Source organism: Drosophila santomea, unplaced genomic scaffold (genome assembly GCF_016746245.2).
Source record: "Drosophila santomea strain STO CAGO 1482 unplaced genomic scaffold, Prin_Dsan_1.1 Segkk11_quiver_pilon_scaf, whole genome shotgun sequence".
Classification (NCBI taxonomy): domain Eukaryota; kingdom Metazoa; phylum Arthropoda; class Insecta; order Diptera; family Drosophilidae; genus Drosophila; species Drosophila santomea.
The window spans coordinates 298,611-320,400 of record NW_025318944.1 but is presented as its reverse complement, the minus strand read 5'-3'; the positions used below and the strand labels follow the sequence as shown (position 1 = coordinate 320,400).

At 42.8% G+C, this 21,790-nt stretch overlaps 3 protein-coding genes across 4 annotated transcripts in view; 1 reads left to right on the top strand and 2 right to left on the bottom strand.

Annotated features, from left to right (window-relative positions):
• The window catches only part of LOC120457517 (piezo-type mechanosensitive ion channel component-like), a 263,145-nt gene that overhangs the window by 64,920 nt on the left and 176,435 nt on the right, over positions 1-21,790 (top strand). The window lies entirely within an intron of this gene.
• On the bottom strand, positions 8,923-10,601 carry LOC120457516. Of its 2 annotated transcripts, none has more exons than XR_005616990.2 (2): positions 9,071-10,601; positions 8,923-9,018 (listed from the first exon to the last, which is right to left on the bottom strand). XR_005616990.2 is itself a non-coding variant. In XM_039645064.2 (2 exons), exons 1-2 carry the CDS (start codon positions 10,434-10,436, stop codon positions 9,167-9,169), a joined length of 1,212 nt encoding a protein of 403 aa, XP_039500998.1. In that variant the 5' UTR covers positions 10,437-10,601; the 3' UTR covers positions 8,923-9,166. The 2 variants fall into 2 exon arrangements, 1 of the variants encoding a protein (XP_039500998.1); XM_039645064.2 differs by having other exon boundaries at positions 8,923-9,175; positions 9,234-10,601.
• Positions 10,643-13,500, bottom strand: LOC122756562. The gene has a single exon (XM_044006658.1). The coding sequence runs from the start codon at positions 13,358-13,360 to the stop codon at positions 10,727-10,729; it is 2,634 nt and encodes an 877-aa protein (XP_043862593.1). The 5' UTR covers positions 13,361-13,500; the 3' UTR covers positions 10,643-10,726.

Below are 21,790 nucleotides of genomic sequence, written 5' to 3'. Positions count from 1 at the left end.
TGGGAGGTAGGGTATTTCTCGTTTATTTGTTGTGTATGTGCGCTGTACTGGTCCCAGTTGGCTTCTTTCAGTTTAATAAAGGGTCTGTTGAATTTTTATGTATTAATCGTTGGGAATAGGGTCGTGATGATAGAAAAATGGTCGCTGCCATGAAGATCGTTTAGTATTTTCCAATTTGCATGAGGGGCTAGGATTGGAGAGCAGAGTAGGTCGATATGTGAGTAAGTATTGTGTGTTGAAAAGTGTGTGGGAGATTTGTCGTTTAGTAGAATAAGGTGTGTATTGTCGATGAATCTTTGGGTTGTTTTCCCTCGTGTATTTGTTGTTGGGGAGCCGCTCCATTGAAATCTCCCGTAATTAGAGATGGTGTTTGCTGAATGTTAAATATGTTTTGTATGTTTATGGCCAGAGGGTATGTGTTGTTTGTTTCGTTATTGTATTTTTCGATAGCAAAGCAAATTGTATTAAGTGGACTGAGGAGTTAAAGCAAAAATGTTTTGCGAAAAGAATTTGGCTTGCGTTGGACACAGTGAAACGAGAACAAAATTTTTTCCACTTTTGGCAGAGCTTTGGACTTAGAAATTTTCACTGAACTTGGCACAAATTATTTTCACTTTTTCACATTTGGAATTTTGCACTTTTCGGACTGGATGAATATTTAAATATATTCGGAAATTTGGACTTAGAAATTTTCACGAATGAGGGTGAAAGGAGAACGGTGGGTAATATGGCGGCGCCCGTGGGAATGAATAAGTACTTTTCTTTAAATGCCTTTTGTCGGAGAAATACGTTAGATTTGACAATAAATCTTACAGCAAATGGAACGAAATTGGATTTTCAAACCTTTTGCTGCAGACCGGCAATTAAAAGGAATGGAAATTTCGTACTTATCTTGTAATTTGTTCGCTGGTGGACAAACTTGAAAATCCAGGTGATTTCGCTCGAATGGATCAAAAATATTGGGTGTGATGGGGGTTGCTGTCCTGGAATTTTCCAAATCGGCTGAAATAGAAAACAATCGAAAGGGCGAACACTTGACTTTTCTTAGTTGCGCGGGCGCGACCGGGCGTATGTTTATTCGATCGTAATAGTTTTTACACTGAAGCTTATTCTAATTAGCTAGGCTCTCACAAGCGCAGCGGAGACTCCTTGGAAACTCTGTGGTGAAGAGCGAGAGAGCGTAAGAGGGAGCGGAAAGCGGATGACAGTCCAAACCCCGTATCTTGGACAATGTTTTAGATATAAATATATACATACATACTTTCATTAGGTTAATTAATAGTTTTCATTAATATTTTTATTTTGTTTTGCATGACTAAATCTTCTTTAATTTTCTTTCTTTAGAAATTCCCTAAACTTTTATTTCAGTGTTCATCGTGTACTTTAGTTTCTAGCTAGCTTTAGTTTAATTTTTATATTAAAAAATATTTATTCTTTTAAGTCGGTTTTGTTCAGTTCGGTCTTAAGTAGTTTTAAATAAATTCATTTTGATTTTAATTATCAATTTTTTTAAGCGTTTAATTCGCAAATATAGGCGTTGTGTACGGACTTTTATTTAAATTAAAATGTTTGGCAAAATACTGACCAATAATAATAAACTCTTTGTTTATTGTAATTTTTCCAGCGACGAAAGATCGATCTCCCGATAAATGGATGTAAAAGAATGCGACACAGTTCGCCAAGGGTTAGTTTAAACAAATAGTGTTCACAACTCTTAGCCAGCTAAATCTTTTAAAATTTCGTTTAACCTTAAAATTATTATGCTTAAAATTATGCTTAATTATTAATACAATTTTTCAACCGGCTAAAACACTTCATGATATAATTTCTTATCTTCGAAAACTTTTAAATTTACAAATTTTAATTTAATTTACGGATTTTTGTTTGGTCAATTCCAATTCATATAATTTAATTTCAGTAATTCTCTTCTCTTCTCTTCAAAAAGTTTTTTGGTAAATCATTAGAAATTTACAAGACTAATACAAAAATGAAACAAGAGAGAACGCTATAGTCGACATCTTTCAAATGACCGCCACAGCTTCGGTTGGTGGCGCGCACACGAAAAGTCCAATTTCGATGACTCTGGCTCACAAACCGGGCTGTATTTGATTGATGGCGTGACGTTTGTTGGTTTTTAGGGGAATCGGTGGTTTTCGACCTGTTGGCATAGACCTGCGACTTAAGAAAACCCCACAAGAAAAAGTCCAGCGGGGACAAGTCGCACGATCTCGGTGGCCAGTTCACGTCCCTTTCTGCGGATGCATTGCAACTTGGTGAACCTTGTGTGGATTGGTCTCGTCCCAAATACGGCAGTTTTGCTTCTTGACCTTGTCATTCATACACAATGCGCCTTTCAACTGCTGAAATGCCTATTCAGCGAACAGACGGCGATGTGAATGATCATTAACCTTAAGCTCCTGGATCTTGTGCAGGCCCAAGTCCCGACGCAAAATTCGCCAAGTTGTCGTCTGCGAACGGCCGAGTTCCTGTGCACGACGAGGACTTGACTGCTGCGGGCTTTCGAGGACACTGTCGCGCATAGCGGCGATATTCTAGGCAGATCTCGCGTTACGTTGACGCACGGGTACCGGCATATTGTTTACTGACCAGGTTGACTCGAATCGACGGATTGGCGACTCGGCAGGACAGTAAAAGTAAAGAACTGAAGATCCATTTTCATAAAACAATTTTATGATTTGCACGTGCTGCTCGACACGGTAACCTGCCATAGTGGTTTGGGAGGTCGGAATAAATATAACACATAGCATTTTACATCTGTCACTCAAACATCATGGCCGCTATGCGTTTTCAAAGTTCGAGCGCCCCTATCATCTCAGGGAGGATGTCCCTTCATCCATTGCCACAATGATGCTGGCATCCATCATGACCTTCGGAAATATCTTAACATTAAGCTCGGTCTATTTGCCGCTCAACTGTTAAGCCGACCACATAAACCGACCGATTGGATCGGAAAAATTAGCTATTTTTTTCTATTTCAGAAATTTATTCTAAAGACAAGGGAAAAGAAGAAAGGTTAATAATAACTGGGGATCAACAACAGGTCAGAAATTTGACAATTAAGGGGTAATTGCTTTGCAGGCCACCATTGTAATATAAAAATAAATAAGAAGAAAGGAAGGAAAAATTAAAGCCGTTGGTATGTAAAAATCGAGAGTGATCTAAAAGCTTTGGGAACGACCCCGAAAATGATATAAAACCCCTATACTCCTCCCGACAGATTTGCCGAATGGAGCCTATATAATGGAGTCTATATAAAACCGAAATAAAGCCAGTCAAATAGAAAACTGATTACAAAACAAAGTAAATTAAATGTATAAAAAACAAGAGAGAACGCTATAGTCGAGTTCCCCGACGAGTTCCCGTTACTCAGCTGGTGGAAGTGCAAAGTACGTTACTCGTAGAGTAAAAGGGTATACTAGATTCGTTGTCAAGTATAAAACCTATTCTATCTATAATTAAATACCATATTATCTAACCACAGCACCGTTCTCACGATATTGCTCACTCTGCAGGGCCCTGCCAGAAAGTAAATAAACTTATTTTAAGAATAGGATTTAAGTTGTGACAATAAAGTTGGGCATATTATATTATTATTATTATTATAATGGTTAGAGCAGTTTACAAAACTAAACTTACTTAAGTAATATAGCACTGGCTGCAGGGCCTAGGCTATGTTGGTTTACAAACTATTATTGGATTTGGATTTAGGTACTGTTGGTGGGTTATGTTTGTGTGTCCTAGACGAAGTATTATTATTTATTATTTTTATTTGGTCGAGTCTGGTCCAGTTTTGGTGAGATTGTTTAAGGTAATCGCAGGTGTGTGTGTTATTCATGTTAAGTGATTTGTACCATTGATTGCAGTTTATAATGTTTTCTTTTTGTTTTGTCGCAAGTTCAGCTTTAAGATGTCTTTTTATATCTGTGATGTTTATGTTTGGGGTGACAATTTGTGGCATATTTCTTGCTGATTTTGCAGCTTGATCGGCAAGTTCATTTCCTTTTATTCCTGAATAGCCAGGAATCTACATTATTTTAATTTTAGTGGCATGTTGTGTTTATAGGGATTTGATTCGGTTTGGGTACAAGCTGTTGTTATTCGGGTTTTTGATTGAGTCTATTGCTGATAGGGAGTCGGAACAGATAATAAATTTACCTCTTCGGGTTTTAATTATTTATATTGCTTCTAGTATGGCAATTGTTTCGGAGGTGAGGACGGATGAGTATGGAGGCAGTATGCCTTGTTTCAAGATATTTGTGTCAGTTGTTATGGCGAATGTTATAATGCAGTTAATTTTTGAACGGTCGGTGAATATGAAACTATGTGGCTTTAGCTTATTTTTTGTGTGTTCGAATAATTTTCTGCATGATGCTGGGGATGTTTTTTGTTTCTTGTGGCCTCTGAGTGATGTGTCTATTAGGTTGGGGAGGACCCATGATGGCTTGTATTTATGGAGTTTTATTGGCTTGTAGGGTAAGTTAAGTTCTAGGCTGAGTTTGATTGTCTGGTCTATTATTGATGGTGTTTTCTTTTTAGATTTTTTGTGCGTAACAAATTTGTGAATTGGCGTGTTTTTCGAAAAGATAAGGTTTTGGGATAGCTTGGCTATTTGAAGGTCTCGTTTCATTTCTAAAGAGGGAATATTTGATTCGTAGAGTAAATTATTTATTGGAGTAGAGCGATAGGCTCCGAGGGCTAGGCGGATTGCGGAGTTTAATGGTGTTTATACCCGTTACTCGTAGAATAAAAGGGTATACTAGATTCGTTGAAAAGTATGTAACAGGCAGAAGGAAGTGTTTCTGACCATATAAATTATATATATTCTTGATCAGGATCAATAGCCGAGTCGATCTGGCCATGTCCGTCTGTCCGTCCGTCTGTCCGTCTGTCTGTCCGTAAGAACGTCGAGATCTCAGGAAAGTTGAGATTAAGCATAAAGACTCCCAAGACATAGAAGCAGCGCAAGTTTGTCCATACATGTTGCCACGCCCACTCTAACGCCCACAAACCGCCCAAAACTGCCACGCCCACACTTTTGAAAAATGTTTTAATATTTTTTCATTTTTGTATTGGTCTTCTAAATTTCTATCGATTTGCAAAAAAACTTTTTGCCACTCCCACTCTAACGCCCACAAACCGCCAAAAGCTGTCACGCCCATACTTTTGAAAAATGTTTTGATATTTTTTTTATTTTTCTATTGGTCTTGTAAATATCTATCGATTTGCCAAAAAAAACTTTGCCACGCCCGCTCTAACGCCCACAAACCGCCAAAAACTGTCAGTATTGAAGACTCTCCTTCGCACTTCTACTAGCTGAGTAACGGGTATCAGATAGTCGCGGAACTCGACTATAGCGTTCTCTCTTGTTTTATTTTGCGTATAATGCTTTTGGGAGCGTGGCCGTATAGAAACAGTCCATATTGTAATTTGGCGATGACCGTTGCCTTTGCTACATTAAGTAGTGTATACGTGTTGCAATTAAATTTGAGACGTGATATATTTAGCTTATTGTAGAGTTTGGGTAAGAGTGAATTTATGTGTGTTGTTATGGTTATACCTAGAATTTGTAGGGAAGTAACGGTAGGAATTTGAATGTTGCTGCAGATTATCTTGCAAGTACAGTGATGTTTTTACATATGTGGAGGTGTTGGCATTTTGATAGGGATAGCGATGCCCCTGAGTAGCTTTGAGAAAGAGTATTACGGATATGGGTGAACCTTGGGGGATTCCATTGGGTAGGGGTAGTGGGCTTGATGTATGCGGACCGACACGGACAATTATTTTCCTGTTAATCATAAATTTTTGTATGTAGTTTATAACTTTTGGGCCTGTTTTCCATTCCTGCAGCTGGTGGATTATGGAGTGCACACCTACTCGATCGAAGGCTCTTGAAAAGTCGAGAGTGACGAGGGAGGTGTGCATTTTTGACTTCGTTATGAGGTAGTCTACATAGAGTAGACAGTCCGAAGTCGATTTGCCTTTTTTATATCCAAATTGGTTTTCGTTAAGTAGGTTGCTATGTGTCACCAACCATTAGAGTCTTTTAGCTATAATTTTTTCTAGTGTTTTTGCTATACAACAGTTGAGAGAAATGGGTCGGTAAGACGTAGTTTTAGTTTTGTCGGTGTTAGGTTTGAGGATTGGGATGATTAGGCTTGTTTTGTTGGCTTGTGGTATGTGGCTATTAAATATTTCATTAAACAGTTTTGTTATTCTGTGTTTTGTTGTGGAAGAGCTATTTTTTATCATTTGATATGAGATTCTATTGAGTCTTGGAGCTGATCCTTTTAATGTTTGTAGCGCTGAGATGAGTTCGAGGTATGTTGTTTTTTTCAATGGTTTGGGCTATTGGAGAGGGGGTATATTTGTGTAGGTTGTTTCTGTATTTATTGTTTCGGAACTCCCCTGAAAAGTTCCAGTCGCCGGAGAGTTCAGAAAAGTGTTGTGCGAATATGTTAGCAATTTCGTTGCTAGCTAGTGTCGTTTCGTTGCTTTCTGGGCTGGATATGGCATGAATTTGTTTTATTGGGTTAAGCCCCCAGAAAAGACTTATATTGGTCCATATTTTGGATGAAGAGGTAGTGGGCTGGATGGTTGCGGTGAAAGAGCTGGAAGCTTATTTTTTTCTTTTTTTTAATTCGTACTTAAATTTTGCGTTTTTGCGTCTACCATATAGTCAATAATGTTTTCTAGGGTAATTGTACGGTTTAATTTATACCAAGCAAGTTATTTTGCTTTCGTAGTTGGTCGAGGTGCTTGTTCCACCATGGGACCCTGTATGGATGAGCGTTTGGTGAGGTTTGTGGGATTGAGAGGTTTGCGCTATATAAAATAATTCTATTGATTTGGGCGGCTTCTTTGTTTACGTTTTGGGAGGTAGGGTATTTCTCGTTTATTTGTTGTGTATGTGCGCTGTACTGGTCCCAGTTGGCTTCTTTCAGTTTAATAAAGGGTCTGTTGAATTTTTATGTATTAATCGTTGGGAATAGGGTCGTGATGATAGAAAAATGGTCGCTGCCATGAAGATCGTTTAGTATTTTCCAATTTGCGTGAGGGGCTAGGATTGGAGAGCAGAGTAGGTCGATATGTGAGTAAGTATTGTGTGTTGAAAAGTGTGTGGGAGATTTGTCGTTTAGTAGAATAAGGTGTGTATTGTCGATGAATCTTTGGGTTGTTTTCCCTCGTGTATTTGTTGTTGGGGAGCCGCTCCATTGAAATCTCCCGTAATTAGAGATGGTGTTTGCTGAATGTTAAATATGTTTTGTATGTTTATGGCTATTGTTTCTAGATCGCTTGTGATATTGAGGATAGTGTATTGGATTGACTTATGAACTAGTAGTGCTACGTCCCCAAATCGATTGGTGGCTATATTGGTTAATAGCTTATACTTTATGGGAGTTAGAATGATATTAATGTATTGTATGTGGGTTTCTTGGAGGGAAATTATGTGTGGGGAGTATTTCTTAATGAGAATAAGGACTTGGCTGTAGTTGTTTACATATTCTTTTAAGTTCCATTGGATTACACTAAGAGACATTTGGGAGGAAATAAAAGCTTATAACTCAGTTTAATGGTGGTGTTGACGGTTTAGTTTAAGTTCTGCGTAAGGCTTAAGATTCTATATGGATTCGCTATCGCTATTGTTAGTGTGTTTCTTTTTGTTTAGAGCTTTGGTTTTTATTTTGGATGCTTTGAGGTTAGTAGATAGGTTATTAGACTTATCTTTTGAGAAAATTTGTATTTTTAGGTCCTTTGTGTGTTGTGATGAGTATGGCGTAGATGTGGGGTGGTCAGTATCCATGTCTTTTAGTTTGTCGTAGCAGTGATAATGATGGTGATGAAGCGGTTGGTTTAATAGTGGAGTTGTTTTGGCTGGTCCAGTTGTTGTTGTCTTCGATGAAGTGGTATGTGCTGTTGATGTGTGTGTGGTGTATTTTGATTTTGCGATTGGGTTGTGTGTGTATTTGAGTCGTTTTCATCTGTGTTGTGCCGTTTGTAAGTGTTTTGGCATAGAAGTCTCGCAATTGGAAGCCGTGTCGTTTCAAAATAAATACGTTGAGCAGTTTATGGTCTAATTTTTGTGTGGTTTTAATGGCTGTTAATTCCTGGTTTTTATAAAAGTGGGGCATTTGCGGTCAAGTGGGCTGTGCTGATGATTGATTTCTGGGTTGTTTCTGCAGTTTTAGCAGTTTTTTTCGTTTGTGCATGTTTCTCCGTCGTTTGTGTGTTTTATTTCTGAGCAATTGGTGCAGGTTTCTAGATGTTTGCATATAGGTGCTGGGTGGCCGAAGCGAAGGCATTTTTTGCATCGAAGTGGTACTGGAATATAGTCTTGTAATCGGACTGTTTCGTAGCCGATTCGTAATATTTCAGGGAGTTTGTGTGATTCAAATGTTATAATGATCAAGCCGGTTTCAATTAAGGTGTTTTTGTTGTTGTGTTTTTTTGTTTTTCTTTGTGGTTGATATTTGTTTGTGCAAAATTTTTCTGATAGGAGTTTTCGGCTTGCGCGAAGCTAGGCTTTAAACTATAGTGGCACGACTTATCTCTTCGGAGGTTGAAGTGGTACTGAAATATACTTATAAATAAAATGTGTGAATTTAAGGTGAATTGCTAAACTATTACCATGGGGTCATGCCGGTCATGCATAAAAAAAACCCAGCCTTCGTCTCGATCCTGAGCATGTATTTCCCCGTACGTCCATCAGTTGGTCCCAACCGAATACCCTTATATGCTTAAGTAAATATTATTATTTTTACTCTTCGAGTAACGGGTATAATAATAAACAAAATATAAAGTAAAAGATAGAAAGTAATAATTAATTGGATAGTGCATGCTAAATAAGGATTATTGTAATGGTATCATTATGTTTAAGATATAAATATATATATACTTTTGTCGTCGGGCGTCACATGGAGTTGCCTTAAACGGCTACCCCACGCATTGGTTCCCGAAAGAAAGGGCAGACTAATCCGTGGTAGTAGAACACGTTTTATTCTGGAAGAATTCAATGTTTCACAATTGCAACTAACTTAACTTATTAGCTCACCGCAGTGTGTCCTCCAACTCTTACACGACAATGAAAAGCTAAATTTTCCCGGCAATTTACAATGGCGAAAAACAATGTGCCCAGACACATATGGGCTTACAAATCCTTCCACATTCGGACTTCTCAAAAATACTAACTAGCCTATCGATAACAATATTCGATCCGCGACATCCCCGACCCCGTGAAGAACCGCTTCACTCAAATCCAAAACTGCAAGTTTAGAGACGGGTCGCATCATTGTCCTAGATAGGCCGTTGTCGTTCACGCGCACCTTAGCGCGTTTGACGACTCCATCAGCTCCGCTGTAGATCTCCTCCACGATGCCCTTGCGCCACTCTCGTCGGGCCAAGGCAGGATCGCAGACGAAGACCATATCACCCTGGTGGATGGGCTCCGTTCGGCGGCACCACTTCTCGCGGCGCACAAGCGTAGGCAGGTACTCCATGACCCACCTCCTCCAGAAACGGTCTCGTAGCAGGCGAGCAATCCTCCACTGCTTCCTCGTAGAACCCTCCCTGGGCAGCTCCGCATCCAATCCAGGCGTATCCGGCAGATTGGCTACTCCCTTGAGTAGATCGTTTGGCGTCAACGGCGCCTCCTGGTCCTCATCCACATGCAAGTGGGTGAGCGGACGCGAGTTTACAATATTCTCCGCCTCAATCAGGAAACTCTCCAATACATGGTCCCTCGGCGCAACTTCCTTCAGGGTATGACGCAGTACTCTCTTGACGCACTGCACCATGCGCTCCCAAACTCCGCCCTCAGACGGGTTCGCTGGACAATTAAAAACCCATTCAATGCTTCTGCTTGACAACTCACTCTGAAGCTTCTCCATCTCGAATACGTCACCAAAGCGCCTGGCTTCCCTGTCAGCTCCCACGAAGTTTTTGCCGTTATCGCTGCGCAGTCTATATACTGGCCCTCTACGGCAGACGAAGTTCCTGATCGCAATTATGCAGGAATCCGTCGACAGGTCATGCACCAGCTCCAGGTGAATCGCCCTTGTCGTCAAACACGTAAACAAGGCGACCCAACGCTTCTCCTTGTGACGGGACACAGTCACCAGCAGTGGCCCAAAGTAGTCCAGTCCTGTGTATTTGAATGGCCATCCACCCGCATCCAGTCTGTCTTCCGGATGGGGTCCCATTATCGGCGGCATCGGCCGCGCTCGCTGCAACTTGCACTCGTTGCACGATGAGATGACTCTCCGCATCACACGCCTCATCTTTGTGACCCAGAACTTTGTCCGGATCTCCGCAATCGTAGCATCCACATTTTGATGCTTCATCCTGGCGTGGAAGTCTCTCACAATCAGCTCTGTCAGACTGTGCCTGTGTGACAGTGTACGGCATGCACAGTGCGGCATCAATTCTGCCGTAAGCTCGCAGAATCCCGTCCTCGTCTAGGTAGGGCACCAACCCTCGAATGTCGCTCGATCTAGTGACCTCATCTCGTCGGGGAACGACTCCAATTGTGCCTGTCTGACCAACAGGTTCTCCGCGGCCTTACATTCTGCTGCAGTAAGGCCGTATTCCTCGAGCTCGTTTCGCTGTTTGCGACACCAGCGCGCAAACCGTAGGACCCACGCTGTGGTCCTCACCAGGCGACTGAAGCTCGAGAATCTCTGAAACGGAATAACAAAATCGACTGCCGCAACTAATGCAAACTCACTGGGCATCTCTTCATCATCAGGGGCATCTGGAACACGCTCAGTTCCTTCCTCAGGCCCCGGCCAGCTGGCTGCCTCAAAAATGCAGGTCCTCTTAGCCACCTTGATTCCTGGCTAAGGTCGACTCCTTTCTGCGACCGCGTCGCATCATCAGCCGCATTGTCGGCTGTAGGCACCCATCTCCATTGGGAAACCTTCGACGACTCCAAAATCTCCGCCACTCGGTTGCCAACAAACTGCTTATACCGGCGGTGGGTGCTGCCGATCCATCTCAGCACCGTCTTAGAGTCCGTCCATAACACCAGGTCCGTGATGACCACACTGTTGTCCTCCTTGACAGTGTTCATCAGCCTGGTTCCAAGAACTGCTGCCTGCAGCTCCAGCCGTGGGATCGTCATCGTTCTCATTGGGGCACACTTCGTCTTCGCACTCACGAAGCTCACCTGCACGTCGTCGTCCTCATATGTGACCCTCCAATAGGCCACCGCCGCGAATGCTGCCTGACTAGCATCCACGAAGACGTGCAACTCTACGGCCCGGAGTGCTCCACGCCCAAAATAATGGCGCCGACATCGGAACTGTCCCACGGCGTCCATCTCTTTGCGCCAAATCGCAAAGGCTTTGCTTAACTCCTCCGGTAGTGGTTCGTCCCACTGGATCTTTTGCCTCCAAATCTCTCGCAGCAGCAGCTTCGCTGTAACCATGAGGCAGCACAGGAATCCCAGGGGATCAAACGTTGACATCACCAGGCTCAAATATTCCCTCTTCGTAGGGACTCGATCTCCACTCAGGATGCTGCTTTGCACTCGATGATGCTCCACGTTGAATCTGAAGTCATCTGTTGCTACTTGCCAACGCATTCCGAGGATCTTCTCTTCAGCCTCACCCCATCCGACGCTCTTGACTCGACCAGGTCCTAAAGCCGTCTCCACGGTGGGTGAGCTGGATGAAAACTGGCATAATTCGAATCCAGCATCCTTGTGTATCTCCTTCACTCGGGTAGATACGCTGATAGCCTCGCTCTCTGTAGCGAAACTGTCCACATAGTCATCGACATAATGGTAGTCGGTGATGGCCTTGACCGCTCTCGGATCCGAATCCCGATACTTCAGGGCATTCATAGTCTTCACGTAATGCGCAGCGCTCGGCGAGCAGGCTGCTCCAAACGTCATTACGTTCATCTCATAGACATCCGGATCTCTCTCGTCGTCGCCATCTCTCCAGAGGAATCGTTGGGAACATCTATCCTCGGGTCGGATCAGCACTTGGTGGAACATCTCCTTGATGTCACCGCAGACTCCGACGGCTCCCTCTCTGAAATGAAAGAGCACAGCTGGCAAAGGCTTATAGTGCTGAGGCCCTTTGTCCAGCTCCGAGTTTAGCGAGGTTCCTCCAACTTTGGCTGCAGCATCAAACACAAGCCGTACCTTGCCGGGCTTGTTTGGGTTTTCGACACCAAAATGTGGCAAATACCATAGGCGATCGCTCCTTACCGCGACCTCCTCCGGCTGCAACCTCCTCGCGTATCCTTTAGACACGTAATCCTTTATAATCCGATCGTATTCCTGCGCCAACGGCTTGTTGCGCTTCATCTTCTTCTCGACGTTGAGCAGCCTCCTGTACGCCATCTCATAGCTCGGTGGCAGCACAACGTGGTCGTCCTTCCAGAGTAATCCCGTCTGGTAGCGACGCCCCACTTTCACCGTGGTGTCTTCGAGTATCCTTTGGGCTCGAACATCGTCGCTGGCTGCGACCGGCGTCGCGGGCTTCACTCCAAAGTTCTCCATGTCGAAGTAGTCCTCCACCATCTTTTCCATCGCGTCATCCACTGACACGGCAAGTAGGCAGGACCTCGGTGACGGCGTGGTCGGTTGCCCACTTACAGGCCCAAACACAACCCAGCCAAGCTCGGTTGCGGCCGCATACGGTCCCTCTCGAGCGAACCGCCTCGTCCTAAGTGGCAACCCCAGATGTCCGTGATCCAGGCCGATGAGGAGCTTCGGCACCACGTTGCTGTAAGGCTTCATCGGCAGACGCGCATCCCTGTGCACGCCCTGGACATCTCGTCGGCTCAATGTCTGCATCGGCAAACTCAAACTCGAAACGGCATAAACGTTTTTCAATACATGGCGAGTGGGCTTTCCAACTCCACTTATCTTCAGACTCACCACGTTGGTAGGCTCTCTGGTTGCCTTACCTCCAAACCATTGGATATTTAGCTGCCGACGCTCTCCTTGCACTCCAAGATCCCTTCGTAGCTCGTCATCGATCATCGTGACGGAGGATCCCTCATCTAGGAGCGCATACGTATCCACCTTTCGCCCCGCTCCGTACAGCGTAACCGGCAGTATACGGAACAGTAGACGGCCTCCTTCGGCGCCAACGCAGCTCAAATTCTTCTGCATGGGCGCTCCCGCTTCACGCGGAGCTCCTCTCTCCAGGCTGTTGCTGGGAACGGCTGGCTGCCGGTTCCTCTCCTGGTCCCTGTGACCATCTCGTAGCGAAGGCCTCCTGGCCGGGCTGCTTCTGGAAACTGCTGGCTGCTGGTTCCCTTCGTGGCGTCTGGAGCCACCTCCCTGCAGCGGCCTTCGCTCCTCGTCCGGTGATGCTCCCTTCGGCATCCATTAATCTGGCACTCACCTTGCGTATAGCAGGATCTAGCCGTGTGCCCGCTTCGCAGGCAATTGAAGCAGAGCCGATGCCTCTTCACATTGCTCCACCTTTCCTGTGGCGAAGCTCTAATAAATTCTCTGCAGTTCAATATTCCATGCTGTCCTCCACAGATGGGACAACCTCATATTGTTGATCGCATTCATTATGGTCGACGCTTGCATGTAGAAGTCGACGCCTCCGCTCCTTTCCCTCGACGTCCAAAACCGTGCACACCACGTTTGCGTACTCCTGTAGCCACGCGCTGATGTGGACTACAGTGGGAAAGGGCGCAGTCGTTGCAGCATGCCTGGCCCAGTCCACTCGCTTGCTCGTTGGCAGCTTGGCCACAAGCTCCTCCATGAGGGTTGGGTTCCCCAGGTGCTGTTCCGCCTTCGCTGACTGCAAGAAGGCCGCGAGGTTACTCACTCGGGTTGGGAAGGGAATGATCTTCGCCAAATTGTGCTCCGAAACTGGCTGCACCTCTCGCACGTTGTTGAGCTGGCTGCGTATAAGCTGCTCCATCACGGCGCTGACATTCCCTGGATGAATCAATAGCGCCTTCACTGCCTCGCGCGCTTCATCCTTCAGCGCCTTCAACAACCTCTGGTTGTTCTCCAGGTCCGTGCAGTTGTACGCTCGGGTCGTCTCCACGAACGCACAGCTGAAGATTGGCCACTCCTCGGGCTGCCTTCCAAATATAGGCAAGTCCGGAAGCTTCCTTGGCCCATATGCTCCCTGGATTCCACTCGGCGTCGTCGCGGCGTAGGATCCGACAAGTGGCGATGCTGTTGCCGCATTGTGGATGCTCACGCCCGGTAGCACGTGTCCATGCGCTGGCTGCGCAGTGCCTGTTGCACACAGTGGCTCCACAAAATAGTTGCTAGTCGTTAGCAATGGCGGTCCACTCGAAGATGGCGGCAGCGTGCAGGCCGCACCGCTCGCAACGTCACCGTTGTATGGCACCGACCCGACCCCGTTATGTAAGGCCTCTCCGTTAGATGTGGGTATTGGCTGGCCGCTGGCGCCAACTGCGCTTCGGCCAACTGCGATTGGCGCGCAATTGGCGGTGCTCACACTTTCCAGGGATCTAGCCTTCTCCAGCTCCCTCTCCAACGCTGCGATCCTCTCCATGAGTTCCAACGCGAGGGGCTGGTTCACCTCCGGTACTGAACTCGCAGCTGTGACAGCAGTACTTCTAGGTTGGGAAGCTACTGTAGTCACCGTAGTAGCCGGCCAAGGAATCGACGCCGCCGTGATGTTCACCCGCGTCCGAGTTCCTGCTCCACTACTGGCTGGCTGCTGACTCACTGTTGTTATAGGGGTGGCTTCCCCTCCGTTCAGCCGGGCACTCTTCCTGGGGGAATGCTGCATCTTCCCCAGCTCCAAAATGGCGGCGCCTCTGCGCGTCAAAAATGGCGTCTCTGACGCCTCGTGCCGCTGGCTGCGGCCACGGATGCTTGGCGCTCCTTGCGCCTTCTGACCGCTGGCTGCGGTCTCCACAAATGACGCTTCTTGCGTCTCCTTGTCGCTGGCTGCGACCCGTTCGTACCGGCGTTCGACGCTGGCTGCGTCCCTGTATGTCGCTGACTGCGACGCCACTGTCGCTGGCTGCGACTCCTCTGCCGGTACGTAGCGCTGGCTGCGCTCACACAAATCCTCCTCGCTGGCCGTCTAAACCGTCACTCCAGCTCCGGCAACTCTCTAGCTGGCCGTCTAAACCGTCATTCCAGCGCAAGTTGCCCCTGCAGTCGCCCTAGGACTGCGAATAAAAGGCTGTCGTCGTGCGTCACATGGAGTTGCCTTAAACGGCTACCCCACGCATTGGTTCCCGAAAGAAAGGGCAGACTAATCCGTGGTAGTAGAACACTTTTTATTCTGGAAGAATTCAATGTTTCACAATTGCAACTAACTTAACTTATTAGTTCACCGCAGTGTGTCCTCCAACTCTTACACGACAATAAAAAGCTAAATTTTCCCGGCAATTTACAATGGAGAAAAACAATGTGCCCAGACACATATGGGCTTACAAATCCTTCCACATTCGGACTTCTCTTAGGTTAAATAACAGTTTTCATTAATATTTTAATTTTGTTTTGCATGACTAAATCTTCTTTAATTTTCTTTCTTTATAAATTCCCTTAACTTTTATTTCAGTGTTCATCGTGTACTTTAGTTTCTAGCTAGCTTTAGTTTAATTTTTATATTCAAAAATATATATTCTTTTAACGTAGATAAGTCGGTTTTGTTCAGTTCGGTTATAAGTAGTTTTAAATGAATTCATTTTGATTTTAAAAATTAATTTATTTTAGCGTTTAATTCGCAAATATAGGCGTTATGTACGGACTTTTATATAAATTAAAATGTTTGGCAAAATACTGACCAATAATAATAAACTCTTTGTTTATTGTAACTCAGTGAAATAATTTTTCCAGCGACGAAAGATCGATCTCCCGATAAATGGCTGTAAAAGAATGCGACACAGTTCGCCAAAGGTTAGTTTAAACAAATAGTGTTCACAACTCTTAGCCAGCTAAATCTTTTAAAATTTTCTTTTAACCTTAAAACCGTATTAGTTCATGACTGCTTAATTATTAATACAATTTTTCAACCGGCTAAAACACTTCATGATATAATTTCTTATCTTCGAAAACTTTTAAATTTACAAATTTTAATTGAATTTGCGGATTTTTTGTTAGGTTCAATTCCAATTTATTTCATTTAATTTCAGTAATTCTCTTCTTCTCTTCTTCAAATTAATAGCGTTAAAGAGTGGGCATGGCAAATAGCCTTTTGCAAATCATTAGAAATTTACAAGACAAATACAAAAATAAAACAAGAGAGAACGCTATAGTCGAGTTTCGCGACTATCTGATACCCGTTACTCAGCTAGTGGAAGGGAGAAGAAGAGTCTTAAACACCGAAAGTTTTTGGCGGTTTGTAGGCGTTAGAGTGGGCGTGGCAGAAAGTTTTTTGGCAAATCGATGGAAATTTACAAGACTAATACAAAAATGAAAAAATATCAAAACATATTTCAAAAGTGTGGGCGTAGCAGCTTTGGGCGGTTTGTGGACGTTAAATTGGGCGTGGCAAAAAGTTTTTCTGCAAATCGATAGAAATTTACGAGACCAATACAAAAATGAATAAATATCAAAACATTTTTCAAAAGTCTGGGCGTGTCAGCTTTGGGCGGTTTGTGGGCGTTGGAGTGGGCGTGGCAAAAATTTTTTTTGCAAATCGATAGAAATTTTAAAGACCAAAATAAAAATCACAATTGGCGAGCGGGACCGGCTCTGCTGCTTCTGCTGCCAATGGCAGAGGGGGCGCTCCGCCGTCTTTTCCGCTGCGTCTGAAGGGGTGCTTCTCTGGACACTCCCTATTTCGAACGGAGGCGAAACAAAGATGCTGTCAGAATTACACCCGAAAACTATGGGCATTTTGTGGCTTACTTTGCTTTTCGCAAACTTAATACAAATTGAGAAAATTTTCCCTCTTGGGAAAGAAGCACTAAGTCGCTGAATTTGGTTGTGTTTGGTTATATTGAACCCGCAATCGATTAAAACGCGTGAGGTCGCTTTGGAATGTTCCAAGGAAAGAATGAGACCGGAATTTGGGATCAGACCGGTGATGTTGGCCGTGGTTCCAAAGCTGAGGTTTGGATTGCGACTCTGTTACAGCTGCTCACTATCGTTTGCTCCGATGCAGGTGCAGCCGGAGTGTAACAATTGGCAACGCCTTATTTACATATACATATATATATAATAATAATAGTGCATACTTTCAGTCCAAATATATGTATATGGGTCAAATCGCTTCAGGCGCCGTTAGCGTATTTTTTTTTTTTTTTTTTTTTCCTTCTTTTCTTATTTATTGAATCTTCCCTTTTACTTAAGAGACTAACAATAAGTTTTCAAATCTTATTCTAAGCTAGCTAATGATTCTAAGCTAGCGTATGATTTCAAGTAATCGGGCATCGACCAATTAAAGAGACTAAGGTTATTTATATTTCAGTCGAGAAAGGTTTTTAGGATGCAGTGAAAGTTATACCCTTCTACCTAATTAATATTTTAGCTATTGAATACGATTAGTTCAAAATAACCAACGAGGCTAGCTATATTCTTCGTGTTTATCTCAATTATATTTTAAGTTCTGCGGATATTGAACTTTTTACTACTAATGATATCTATACCAATCCTAAAAGTGATCCTATCTGATATAACTAACCAAAACAAGTTTACACCCATTCGAAAACAGGTAATATGACCCCGGTTTTTTATACCCGTTACTAGAAGAGTAAATGGGTATACTAGATTCGTTGAATAGTATGTAACAGGCAGAAGGAAACGTTTTCGACCATATAAAGTATATATATTCTTGATCAGGATCAATAGCCGAGTCGATCTGGCCATGTCCGTCTGTCTGTCCGTCTGTCTGTCCGTCTGCCTGTCCGTCTGTACGTCAGTCTGTCTGTCCGTCTGTCCGTCCGTATGAACGTCGAGATCTCAGGAACTATAAAAGCTAAAAAGGTAAGATTCAGCATACAGACTCCAGAGACATAGAAGCAGCGCAAGTTTGTCGGTTTTTGTTGCTACGCCCACTCTTACGCCCACAAACCGCCCAAAACTGCCACGCCCACACTTTTGAAAAATATTTTGATATTTTTTCATTTTTTTCATATTTTGTTTTGTAAATTTCTATCGATTTGCCAAAAAACTTTTTAACACGCCCACAAAACGCCCAAAGCTGTCACGCCCACACTTTTGAAAAATGTTTTGATATTTTTTCATTTTTCTATTGGTCTTGTAAATTTCTATCGATTTGCCAAAAAACTTTTTGCCACGCCCGCTCTAACGCCTACAAACCGCCAAAAACTGTCAGTGTTGAAGACTCTCCTTCGCACTTTCACTAACTGAGTAACGGGTATCAGATAGTCGGGGAACTCGACTATAGCGTTCTCTCCTGTTTTTATATTACTTATCACACCTTTTGATTATTATAGTTTATCTTAAAACGTGCCTTTAACACGCAGTCTAGAGACAGGAAGAATGAGCTGTACATTGCTTTATTTGTACCGCAAGATGTGTCCCGTCTGTAGAGCTGCTATTGAACTTAAAGAACCAGACAATAGCCTGGCAGAAAAACCATAAGGTTTTCAAAATTTAAACAAACAGTTAGAAGCAAATAACATAATGAATTCGCAAAAAAAGGAACCAAATATATATAAACGAGCTCGGGCTATAACAGATGCTGTGAGCTCTGCAGCACGTAGGCAGTCAGAAGCTATAACTGTAGCGGCGCCTGTAGCGACTGCAAAACTCAATGTTATTGTTTTTAGTGTAAATACCAAACTCAGTATAAGTCTAGATTTGTTAAGATTTTTCGGATTTTTGTCTAGTATTTTGTCTAGACTTACACCGGTATCGATTTGACATTGAAAATATGGATTTTTTTATTGATCGCAAGACGTGTGTTTAGGCCGGCGCTGCCGTAAAACCGACTCCGTTGCTGGTGTAAAGTTTGCACAACGATAATTGATCCTTATCAGTGAAGAATCCTAATAGACAAATTCCAGATTGTGGATTCCGGGGCACATGTATGCTGCCCATGCGACGCGTCCATTAATTAGTTCGATTTCACAGATTGTGCTCCTAGTAAAGACTCTTAAGGAGTTAAGGAGACCTAAAACATCTAAAGCGTCTCGAGAAGCGCCCCTCAGGGTGAACCCTTAGGAGGGGTTCTTCAACCCGAAAGGATGGAAACTTAGCACGGATGTGTTGCTACGAATTTGATGAAATGCGGTCCCGCAGCGCATCCTCGGCGGTTAGATCGCGTCTCAGCAAGGAGCACCCCAGCACGATATAGTGCTTTCGTGTCTTGGGTTTTTTTTTGTTGCTGAGATAACCAATTTCTTGGACTGCGAGCCGGGTCAGCCCCAACCTCAATTTCATAATTTTTCGCTATGCCATGGCCGATCGAGTTTAACCTCACTTTCATAATTTTTTGCTATGCCATGGCCGATCGAGTTTAACCTTACTTCAGTTCAATTTTCTTGCCGCGATCAAGTTTATCCTCCCAGATTAAGGAAAACACACATGCCTATGCTCCCAAGTGGAGATCTTTAGTGGAGAGCAATTCGTAATAGATACCTAAGGATATAAATAATTTATATTAACGGAATGCAGTGCCTAGGCGCAAAATTAATGGAGTATTAAGACGTAAAAGTTTATTTTTTAAATAAATACATAGAAAAAATGTTTATTTTTTAAAGCTTTCTAAATCGGTAATGAATTTGTTATGGCTAAGAAGCAAGTGAAGGCGAGCGCTAAGTGATTTCGAGAAGTTATCATGTCGAAACGGGGCAAGAGTCTGCATATTTAATTTTCAGCTCCCTCGTCGGAGATCGATTTTCATCGTTGAAGCCATCCTGAGTGAGTTATAAAAACACCGGCATTATGGTTATTCCTATGATCTCTTACAAATGCCTTACCAATCGAAATGAAATCTTTGTAAATTTAAAAAAAAAAAACTATTAAAACTATTGGCATTTGTATGAAATCTTGCTTGACGATATTATTCGAAATCAATTCCAATTAGCCGATAAAAAATTCTTTACGATTAGGAATAAAAGAGTAGTTTACTTGAAAACAATTACAACAATAACTGAAATACAACTTTGAAATATTCTCAAAAAAAGTTGCTCTATGCTCTAGTTGCTCTGTCATTGAAACTTAACTATAGTTAGCTTAAGGCTTAATTAGTTACTATCCTTTGTTCACAACTCTCATAAATATCTTCATGCAAATAAGAATTAGTCATTATATTAAAGCATTCATATACTATATTTTTATATACCGTACTATGATATGTTCTTAAACTATACTATCGAAAATAATAATGAAAAATGATTAAAACAATGAATACCTAAAACATAAACAATAGAACTCTGCTGAAGATCACCGGAGAGGGGTCACCGGAGATATGCCTCCAAAGAAGGTGATAATAGGATGGGCGGGCTAAATGCTGACTTTCTCTCAGCCTTTCTTACTCTTTAGCTTCCTTCTCGAATTTATTGATTCTCTTCTTTCCAGTTCGTTCAATTTATTCTCTGTCGCTAGCTAGCTATATTCTTGCCTTTATATAATTAATGTGTAGTCAGTGATAGGAACTGTGTACGCAAGACCACAACCCCCAAAACCGACGAGCGAGAGCCGGATTCTAAGGCGAGCACCGTAACCACAGATTCCTCTGAAGCCAAAACACATCTCCAACCGTCACACGCTACAGTTATAATTCATTATTAATTATTATAAAGAAAAGCGGCATCCAACGTGTGGGGCCTTAGTGAGTATAGGAATAACTCATTAAGACTCACCGATAGAAAAATTAAAATTCTTTCTTTACTTTCAAAACTTCTTCTTTAATTTTCTTCGAAAATTTTTTTGTATTAAATTTTAATTGTTAGGAAAACAATGAATGGGAACTTTGAGTTCTCTTCTTAGATGGAGGAATTTGGTAATTTAAGGATTTAATTTCATTTTGCCTTAGAAGGGTAAGATGTTGTCAATAGTAGACTTGGAATACAACACGTTTTATTTTAGAATGAAACATTGTCCGCTTAATTTTAAAACTTTTAAACTCTTCCTTTTTATGTTTATCTTTGTTATAAAACAGGAAACAATCAGATCTATTTATTTATTTTTTCTTCCTTCTGAGAAAGTTCAGTAGTACAAATAAAATCCTACGATACATGGACATCAAGCATTGAGTTCTATTCTATTGTTGTTGAATTATATCGATCTTACGATTTGCGTAATAATTTTTCTTTATCTTTATTTTTCGAGTACATTGCTTTAAACTATCTTTGGCTCGATTGTCGTTATCTTCAGTATCTTTATTTTATTGTAACCTTGGCTCAAAATGGGTTTAGACCGATTAGTCTTTCCGTTGTGTAAACGCAATATCAAGTCCGCAACTGACATTTATAAAACGTTATGCAAACATAAATTCCATAGGAAGTGCATAGAGGCTTACTTCAAGAAAAGCGAAAACTGTCCTGTTTGCGGAACGCTCTGTAGACCAGTAACCGACAATAAAGGTTTACAAAAGCGATCTCAATCTTGAAGTCGTCAAACTGAGGTTAGCGAAACAATAACCCCAGCTGATGATATTCCCGGTACGTCCGGAATCTCAAATAATGGTATGGCTCTACTGGCCATGGAGCGTAGATTGCTCACGCTGTTATAGGAGAAAATGGCAGAACTGGTTCAAGCTACAGTAGTCGAAAGTGTTCGAAGACTAATCGCAACACATACTGATTCAGCTGCTAATGGCGATAAAAGGTCTGCACCGTTAGTAGAAGTTAATCACCCACATACTATGGGCGGGGATCCAGTACCAAATGT

Excerpts from the sequence above, each read along its gene's own strand:
- LOC120457516 (XM_039645064.2), bottom strand. The coding sequence starts at position 10,436 with ATGCCGCACTGTGCATGCCGTACACTGTCACACAGGCACAGTCTGACA.
- LOC122756562 (XM_044006658.1), bottom strand. The coding sequence starts at position 13,360 with ATGCCGAAGGGAGCATCACCGGACGAGGAGCGAAGGCCGCTGCAGGGA.